The 10,297-nt window shown below is 40.7% G+C and overlaps 1 protein-coding gene across 1 annotated transcript; it reads right to left on the bottom strand.

The window, feature by feature from the left end:
• Nucleotides 1–1,584: 1,584 nt before the first annotated feature.
• Nucleotides 1,585–8,171, bottom strand: mthfd2 (methylenetetrahydrofolate dehydrogenase (NADP+ dependent) 2, methenyltetrahydrofolate cyclohydrolase). The gene is made up of 8 exons (XM_050050132.1): nt 7,995–8,171; nt 5,081–5,265; nt 4,836–4,958; nt 4,412–4,564; nt 4,217–4,324; nt 4,040–4,132; nt 2,373–2,498; nt 1,585–2,277 (listed from the first exon to the last, which is right to left on the bottom strand). Exons 1-8 carry the CDS (start codon nt 8,072–8,074, stop codon nt 2,129–2,131), a joined length of 1,017 nt encoding a protein of 338 aa, XP_049906089.1. The 5' UTR covers nt 8,075–8,171; the 3' UTR covers nt 1,585–2,128.
• Between the last annotated feature and the right edge of the window lie 2,126 nt (nt 8,172–10,297).

Raw genomic sequence — 10,297 nt, 5'->3', positions numbered from 1 at the left:
ATGCAGAGATCCAATGAAAACCCTACAAACTCAGTGCACCCTCACAAACCACACCACCTGTTGCCTTCAGTGGGACCTCACTGTACACTATGGCACCTCCCACACCAGCAAAACAGAAACAAGAGAGAAGAGAAGTACAGTTGGGAAAAATAATCTAAGGGCTCAGCCTAACTACTTACTACTACTTACTATCAGGTTGTACAAGGACAACGTTAAGGTGACCTTGAAAAAAAGGCCACTGGGTCTCATTAGCAGATGATAGGAAGTCTCAGTTGGTGAATGTGACCTTTGGTGTGTGACCAGTGAATGTGTCCCCCCTAAAAAAAGTTCCAAGTGTGTCAGATATATGGGTCACGCTAATCATTGGGTGTCTTTGCTTCCAAGTCGTTTAAAAACAGGTCAGTGTGTTCAAGGAATGGAGTAATATAATTGCGGGGAATCTTTTGTTGATAGATAAAGAGGGAGTGAATCAGGATATGATTTGGGAAAAGAGAGGGTGTTAGTGTTGCATAAAACATCTAATATAAAGGAAGTTTACGTGTGGTTGAGAGACCATTGATTCTAAGATATCTGTGATGGTGATTAGGGCTGGCACAGTATCAGATTTTCACATCACGATTATTATGGCTCACAAAAGAGTTGCATAATCTATAGATGATTTGGAAATTGACTGGAAATTGATTTAGGTAAGTTCTCAGAGCAACTCTCAGCAAGAAAGGGACAGACACTCTCACCTTAGTGACCCCAGTTGACCTTGTTGCCAGGTATAATGCATTCTTTTAACAGATATGATTATCTTGCACAGACACACCTTTATTTTGAGCTTGCACTGACACACCCAGTGCAGTTAAAATGATCTGATGACTATGAAACTGTTGGCATTGTTTGTATTATTACTCTGCTGATGGCAGGTTGAGACAGACCAAAGTCATCACTGCTGCACCTTTGTATTTTTCCAGTTTCCCTAAGTATCTCTTGTGATCATTTTATTTCTGGCATTATAGCGTTATTGCCTTGGGTGGGAAATGTTTGTGTATCCCTAATGAGATTGACCACACATATTGTCCCTGTACGGTCTAATCTTTAGCATTTCATTTACTCACAGTCATCCACCTTTGTGTTTCCACCATTTTCTCCTCTGCTTAAGAAACTCTTAAGCCTCTTTAAAGTCCTCCTCTCTACTCCTAAGAGTTTTTCACCTTAGGAGTTATTTAAAATCGAGGATACTTTTTGAATAACTTTGTCTTTACAAGGAACTAGTCTTAACTTTAAGGGAAAATTCTAAGAAAAGGTCATTGGGGGCAACTCTTGGCAGTAGGAGGCTTTGTGAATCTGGCCCCTGGTGCTTGTGATGCGTGTATCATGCCAAATACAGAAAGCTGGATCAAAAAGTGTCAACAGGAGTATGTGGTTATTTAATACTGATACTACGAGGCAACTACTTTTAATGACACCAGCTGAGTTGTGAGTTATATTTGGATTGAGTGCATTAATCTGAATCTGATACTGTAAAGAGATTACGTGTATGACATGATCACGGTCACTGTCCTACTGTGGAAAAAGAAGAGACAACCAGTTTGCACATTCATGAGAGAACATATTTGCAATATTTATTTAAAAGTTTTTACAAAGGCAATTGTGAATCTTTAAAGCTTGTATATTGATATACATACTTGTTCCTGATGGAATTAGCCCTTATCACTCTCGGTACATAAGGCTAAAAACTAACTGACAGAAGCACGACAGACTCAAATGCTTGGCTTCAACAGCTCACCAGCTCAGAGTTAAATGCTGTAACCTGCCTCCATTTTAAATAGCATGTCAGAGTAGAAATAAATAGAATAATATTTCAAGATTCCTTAAAACCCCCAAAGAAATGCATTGCAGTTGATAAATACTGAAAACCCTGTTACTTAATGCAGCTGCATAAGCGAATGTAACAGTCTAAACATGGCTGGACTTGAAGTTAGGAGAGGTTAAAGATGTCAGCAGGAAGAGTCTTAAAGCTATCATCTTTCCAGTCCGTGTGCAAGGGGAGCTTGTCACGTTGCTCCGAGTAAAAAATGAGGGGTGGTTGTGTTTGGAAGGAGTGGAATGTGTTGCTGTCGCTGGGATTCTCTTTCCCCCATTAGGACGCAGCTGCCATGCGGATCCTCTCCGGAGGGAACAGCAGGACGTTCTTAGCTGCTTTGATAGTGTTCTTCATGAGCATGGCCACGGTCATGGGTCCCACACCTCCGGGGACAGGAGTGATGAAGCCCGCCTTCTGTCTCACGCCTGAATATAAACAGATAAAGTATGACGTTACAGACACCCGAGACACCAGGCACATCCATGCAGAAATAACCATTGTGTTTGCTGTGCAGCCCTACCTTCAAAATCCACGTCTCCCACCAGTCTGCTCTTTCCGGTGACTGGGTCCTGTACTCTGTTTATTCCAACGTCAATCACCGCTGCTCCCTCTTTGATCATGTCCGCGGTAATGAGGTTTGGAATCCCTGCAAGTTCAGTAAACACACACAGTAAAGTTAGACAACAGAAATCTAGTGCAGATAGACAAGATTTAAAGGGTAACTTTCAACCTGGACTCCTTTTTTCCATGTTATTGTTTCTAAATGACTAATGGGAACAACAAGTTTTGAAACTGCTCCACCACTGAACAAGAGTGTTGTAGCCCGCAGCAGCAATAAAAGGATGCAACTTAACGTTAATGGGCAACTGCACACCATCAATTTATATCCGATAAAAGTGCTTGTTTGGGACATTGACAGGCTCAGATAGTTATTCTAAGTGTCTGACAACATTATGGAGAGCACCCTACAAAGATAGACCTTTTTGTTTGACCAGAAAAAGCCCTGAAATCACTATCGCCAAACCCACCAGACTCCATATAAATAAACAGTGATTTAATCATTGTTAGGAATGGGAATTGTTGAGATGTTATTGATACCAATGCCATTATCAATTCTGCTTATCTGTTTGAGTCTTTTTCAATTCCTTTATTAATTTGTGATTTATTTTCTGTGTGGAAGAAAGTAGGCCTATACAGGTTTTCAAGCGTCAGTGCAACTGTTTTATAAATTCTGAGTCTGAACACAGTTTAAAAGAAATGAGAGGATATGTGTACAGCATTCATTTTCATTTAGATTTTGGGAAGTTAGGAAGCAGGAGCACTTGTGCGTAGGGTGCCAAATACATGGCATTCCTGGAATTAAAGCCAATGTTGCAAAGAAAGATGTTGCAACAAGTTGCTGGTGTTTCCACTCTTACACAATGATCATTTTACAGACTTTACAAGAAGCACTGTTGTCATCTTTCGACTGTTCCTTCCTCCCTGCTATGACTCCTTCTTGTTGCAAGTTTCCAGCAGCGTAGATGCATGAGTTTGATGCTGTCTTTTCACAATGTGCAACTTTCGGAAAAAACATACCAGCATAGATTAAAGGAAGTGATACACTTGGAGGGTTTGGAACTGGTTCTCCATTCCCATCCGTAATTATCGTGAAACTTCATCTGAAGTCAACAGAAACCAAACCAACAAAACATGCCTTGGCTCGTCTTTACACTGTTCCAACAACTACCAGCTCTGGTTAAGTTGAAATAAGCTCTTAATTCACCCAGTCAGATGTGAAATATGCTTAAATCCATGTTTCTTTAAATGGAGTCTGGCAGGTGTGGCGATAGCGACTTCAGGGCTGTTTCTGGTTAAACAAACATGATCTTACTCTTAAGCAAAAGGGCTATCTCTGCAGGGACTCTCTCCACATAGCTGTCAGAAACTTAGAATAAAAATCTGAGCCTGTCATTGGCAATAACAAACTCTTTCAGTAGACATAACTTGACGGTGCAAATGTACCTACAGCCTGTTCCACTACTGCTGGCAGAGGTCTCACTCAATACTGGACCAATTTCAATTTCAAGTTGTTGTTCCCATTACTCACTTAGAGGCAAAAACATGGGAAAATAAGGTCCAGGTTGAAGTTATCCTTCAATCAGTTCAGTCATTGTCAGATGCAGACAAACAAACAGGGCTACATACCTGCAGCAGCCACAACAATATCAGCGATTTTAGTGTGTTGGCGAAGTTGCTCCTTTGGAGTGTGACGGTGAGAAATGGTGACCGTGGCATCACCTGCAGCAGAAGTAACATTTATATCATATATTCAAACCCTCAGTTTATAAACACACAGATAAAGCCACATGCACAGTAACCAACCTCCGGGCCTCTCATGACGGCCGTCTGTGTGCAGTAACATGGCAATGGGCATGCCCACATTCTTGGAGCGTCCCGCAACCACAACATTCTTCCCAAAAGTAGGAATACCTGGAAGACGAGTATTGTGGTGGTCAGATAGTGTGTCCAGCAACAGTTTAAGCCTAAGATGAAGTAAATGATCAATGCAGTTGTTACCTGTGCGCTTAATCATTTCCCAGACTCCCCAGGGAGTGGCAGGCAGCATGGTGGACTGATCCAGGCACATGCGACCCACATTAACTACGTGGAAGCCGTCCACGTCCTTGGCAGGGGAAACTGCATTACAGACTGTGCGCTCATCAATGTGGTCTGTCAGAAAACAAAGTTATGGTCAGGAGATCTCAAAGGTTTTGTTCAAGAACAAAGATGAGTTTGTAAAATTTCACAAATGCATCTTATTAAAGCAGAGAGGTGTTCTGCAGTAAACAATAAAGAAAACAGAGACAGCACGCAGGTTGGCAGTTTCATGCCTCTGATTTTTATCTTGGCTGACAACAACGCACACCGTGACAGAAAGCTGCAGATGCGTGACTCTCTATACTCATTGTTTATCTCTCTCATTGTCCTAGTTTCTTTGTACCTGGCAGAGGCAGCTGGACCAGCAGGCCATCCACACGATGGTCTGCGTTGAGTTTGTAGATCAGGTCCAATAACTCCTCCTCACTGATGTCTGAATGCTTGAGAATTGTCTCACTAGACATTCCTGTGGGAGGTTGAAGTAAGAGAACAACTGAAAACACATGCGTTTGTTCTTTTGTTATTGTTTCGTAGAAAAATTGTGTTTACACATACGTGTAAGGTCTGGGGGTGTTTTTTTCTCCTTACCGACATCAGCTGCTGCTCGTGTCTTATTCAGGACGTAGGAGTGGCTGGCTGGGTTTTCTCCCACCAGAATCACACTCAGGTGGGGTCTCCTGTGGCCGGCTGAAACCCATTTCTCTATGTCGACCCGGGCCTCCTCTCGAATCTGCCGTGCTAGTTTCTTTCCTGAGATGACCACCGCCTCCTGCCTAAGAGGTAGAGTGCAAAAAGACTGAAGTCAGAAGAGGAACAGTGGATAACTTTTATTTTAACAAGCTGTGATTCTGCTGTTGAGTTAGTCACTCAATTTAGGACTGCAACTAACTACCACTGTTAGTTATTTTATCACTGAATTACTCGTTTAATACACTTTACACTTGCCCAGCACAGGTGTACAGAGCCCCATGTTTATTGAATAATGTCTTAATATGATCACAAGCCACAAAAAGTAATTAAAACTATATCAACAAATAAAACTAAGCTAACTAAAGACCATCTCACAATGGCATCCCTCCAGCAGCAATAAAGCAATCTGCAACTTAAAGGAACAGTCTGTGGGATTTAGTGGCATCGATCAGTGAGGACTGCAGATTGCAACCAGCTGAAACTTCTCCTGGTAAGAATTCCTTCAGTGTTCATTGTTCAGGAGGTTTTTAATCAGGAGCTGAATTATCCACAGAGGTCTCTTTGTCTCCAAAACAAACAGACCTGGTGATTTACATCGGTAAAAAACTAAGAACAAAGCAGTTTGATGTTAAAAAAATAAGTGTTTTTCTAATGCTCTCATGGCAGAGGGGACGCGAACTACAGTGGTCGACTCGAAAATGCAAATGGCCGTGTCTAGACCCAGTGTTTGGTTTGTCCGTTTTGGGCCACTGTAGAAACATGGCAGTGCAACATGGCAGACTTCGTGGATGAGGATTTGCTCCCTGTGTAGATATAAACAGCTCATTCTAAGGTAATGAAAACACAACGATTCTTATTTTCATGTTATTATACTCTAATGAAGTCATACTCATTATATTATATTCTATTTCTGCCAATATATTTCCCCTAAATTCTTCACACTAGACCTTTAAAACAAATGTGGACCAGGGGCGTAAAGTAGGGGGTAATCGACCCTTCCTTACTTCCTAACCCCCTACTTCCAACACTCATGCTTGGACCACACCCATCTTCGACATGTGCCTTCATTTTAATCTCAACTACACACTTGTAAAGTTTTGTGACTGCATCTTGAACAGTTGTGACATTATTGCGCTGACAAAATCTGTCCACAGACAGATATAAACACTTTGCAAAATATCGAAACTCTGGTAGTTCTCGCTACAGTAGGTGCCACCAAAACCAGATTTCGCCATGATGACACACACAGACTCACAAGATGACGACAATACCAGCTGTTGCGACACTGTTGCAGCCGGTAATAATTCAACGGAACTATCTGAGTAACCTTTACAGTACTAATCTGGTCTCTTCGATCGCCTTTCCACAGAACATGAAACCAGGAAGCCGTAATGGATCTCAACAATCCAGTGTGAGCACACACACCAATGCCAACCACTATAATTAGATGCCGCACGTCTCAACCTGACAGAGGCATGTGCCTCATGAGCACTTGCACTGTAGTGTTACAGTATATTCACTTACAGCAATATTATGTATATACACCTACCCTCCAGTTACAGTCAGAGGCCCCTGATGGTTAAAACTCATGTATAACATTCTCCACTGTACCAGTGTGTAAACTGGGCTGACCTGTCCTGCTTCTTTGTGCAAATTTCAAAAGCGCCAAGATGGTTATCCGTTATATAACAACAAACAGAAGTAGTTAATAACTGAAGAGTAATGAGCCATCAACAGTGATGTAACCCCCTCTTTTATCCTGCCAAAACTAATTAAACTTCTGAGAAAAGTGTCACATCTTTTGGGCAAAATGAGGTGAGACCATGGGGCCAGTGTACCAGGTCCCAGAGAAAATGTGTCGAGATCACAGAGCGGTAAACTTCTCTTTAACCGCATACCAATTCCAACAAAGGAGAAGAGGAGAAGATGGCTCTTTTCAAATGTATAGCCATGTTAAATAGCTCATGTTGAGAGTGACACCTACCTCAGAGGAGAGTTTAACATTTCCTTTTTTTGTTATTGATGCATTTCTGTACTTTTTTTTATTTTTCTGCATTGCTTTGTGTATTTTAATGCAGAGCCCGTTGAGTTAATGTGTAATGGAGTGATGCTTTTAAGTTTGCAGCCTATCTATGATGTAATTTATGGTAATAACTCATGCATACTGTGTCACAGGTTTTTAATAGTCTGTCTTGTGCCTCTGGTGCTGCAGATCATGCGACCATGCGCTTTTAAAGGCGCGTGCTTAACATCAAATAATTACATTTATCTCAGTCATGATGCAAACCCCATGTTTCCACTAAATACCTGCACGGGATGCTGCAGTATTGTCATCTGTGTGATCACATGTCCGTTCATATTACAGTGCCATACGTTATTTCTGTTGTTTTAAATGATCGCATGTCATCCAGGACATGAGTGCATGTGCGTGTGTTTGTAATATGTGCAGACCTATACGTCGGACTGCAGCAGAGACCTGGGTCCTGGGTGCAAGCACTCAGCCCGATTTCATCAGCCAGCCGGCTGCTGCAGTGTTACCGGCATGCCGCTGGGGGCGCACCAAAATGTGACCAACTGCGGACATTTAGTACGGTAATATCAAACAACCCCACCATTATAAAACGCACGATATTTTATCGGTGTGTGCACAACATTACATTAGATTACTGAATAAATAGGCTACATAGGCCTATATTCAAAATACTAACCTATCGTCTCATGTTGGGAAAAAACGCGCCGAACATGCCGTGAAAGTGGGATTAAATCCACCCAAATGAAATCATATTTCAGAGCAGCTGGTGGTGGCACTCACCTCGAGGCGGACGTGTGTAGTTTACAGACTTGATGCTGAGTGTGTTGGCACAGTTTCCTGAGAGTCCTGATCGCTGCCATTCTTGCCGGCTGAGAGGAGAAGAGACACCAGGGCCAGTTATGTAACACACTACCACCCGGGCTGACAGAGCGACGTCTGTGGAGGAGGACGATGTGGAGCAGAGAGGCTTTAAAGCCCTTCCCCCTGCACGTATGGAGCCTGCGTCACTCTTATCTGCAGCTGCCACACCCACTGCATAGATAACTTGTAAATTTCCAATGTTAAAAAGCCATGTCCTCACAACAGCAGGTCTAAGTCAACCAAATGATCTAGGCCTATGTAAAATATATATTATATTATCAGCTTAAATAGTGGGTAATAGTGAACAGCATTTTCTTTAAAGTACTTAACTGTAAAATAAATATAGTGGAGTAAAATATAAATTTCTACAGCACTTGAATAAATGTGTGTGGATACTTTGCTAAAAATGTAAACGCCTTGCACTTCAGCAAAGGTAGTAATAAGAAATTGTAAAATAAAAATAAAAAAACTCAATTGAGTCTTGTATTCAAATTGAAAGTGAAACCGACTTATTGTCAGCAAAATATACTTTAAGTATCAAAAGTAAAAGTACTCATGATTTAGGCATGGGCCCTGTCAGAGTTATGACAGGGCCCATGTTACTATGTTTTGTTATGTTATGTTGTTATGTTTTGTTATGTTGCTATGTTATGTTGTGTTATGTTACTATGTTTTGTTATGTTGCTATGTTATGTTGTGTTATGTTACTATGTTTTGTTATGTTGCTATGTTATGTTGTGTTATGTTGCTGTTATGTTGTGTTATGTTACTATGTTTTGTTATGTTATGTTGTTATGTTTTGTTATGTTGCTATGTTATGTTTTGTTATGTTGTGTTATGTTACTGTTTTGTTATGTTGCTATGTTATGTTGTATGTTGCTATGTTTTGTTATGTTATGTTGCTGTTATGTTATGTTGCTATGTTTTGTTATGCTATTTTATGTCAATCATCGCATTTATCACATAATTGATTGTAGATTATGACATTTCAGAAATGATCAGTTTATAGGAAATAATCTCACACATTACATTATCTATTGATTGTAGAAAATTCCATTTAGCAAATCCATCAATTCAGTGGAGATGAGGAAACCTATGAAGTGAATGCAGGTGATAGTGAATCAGTTATCTATTTCTCATCATTTGGGAGTCAATTGTGAGCTTTAGCCCTTATTATATCAAAATAAGGAAAATCCCCTTAAATGTATGGAATGTGCTATAGGATGAGGAACAGACAAACCACAATAGTGTGTGTCCCATTTTAATGTGGTTGCTTTGTGTCATGGTTAATTCATAAATATAAAAGATAACCATATGTTAATGTGAACAAATCAAGCCCTATACATGACGTATGGTGATGCTAGAAATAATCAAAATGAATAGAAAATACACCCTTTTTACCTTTCTGCAAACACTTGCCTTACTTAGCCTCAGCATCACCAACACTATACAGGAATGTACCGCTAGCAAAGAACCTCAGTGCAATACAGACTGACTGCACAGTGGTCAGAGACTGGCTGCGGCATGTGACCTTTATAATGTGTGGTTCCAGCAAACTATGCTTTGCCTGCTGAACCAGTAACTCTCCCACAGATAGGAGTCCATCTGTATCAATGGGTTGATCCTGTCCTGGAAGACCCTTGGGGCTGGTGGTGGTTGGAAGGCCCACTGAACAATGTGGGCCTCCTCATCAACAGGATCCTCGATGAAGGGGCATGCCATTATTTCCTAATTTACTCTCTCTGTCTCTCTCTGGGTGTGTCCCTCTCCTTCTCTGGCCATTGTCAATTGACCTTAATTGGCTGTGAATTTGCTAGCCAATTGGAAACAGAGTGCGGTGGGGATGGGAGGGCAATCACATATTCATGAACAATCTTTTTTTTTAATGCCTCTGTTTCATTTTATTATAGTTTTGTTTTTATTAAATGGATTTTGGCTTTACTGTTGTATTTTTTTTTTAATTATCTTATTTTTTATTAAATTTTAATTTGTTTTTTAATAGTTAATTTTTTTTATTAATTATGTTATATATTTTATGATCAACATATTACTTTATCATTACATGACAGTTGTGAGTGTGTAAAAGCACTGGCAGAACTGTCTTTTAGGTGTCTGTTCTTGTCTATTGAACATTTTTTGATCATAGATGGAGCTAATCCTCACCTGAATCCTGCTACAGACCAGGATTGCCCGGCAGCATAAGTTACCATGGTTACTAGGCT

Source organism: Epinephelus moara, chromosome 8 (assembly GCF_006386435.1).
Source record: "Epinephelus moara isolate mb chromosome 8, YSFRI_EMoa_1.0, whole genome shotgun sequence".
Classification (NCBI taxonomy): domain Eukaryota; kingdom Metazoa; phylum Chordata; class Actinopteri; order Perciformes; family Serranidae; genus Epinephelus; species Epinephelus moara.
The sequence above is the reverse complement of the archived record's forward strand: the minus strand, read 5'-3'. Positions and strand labels throughout refer to the sequence as shown.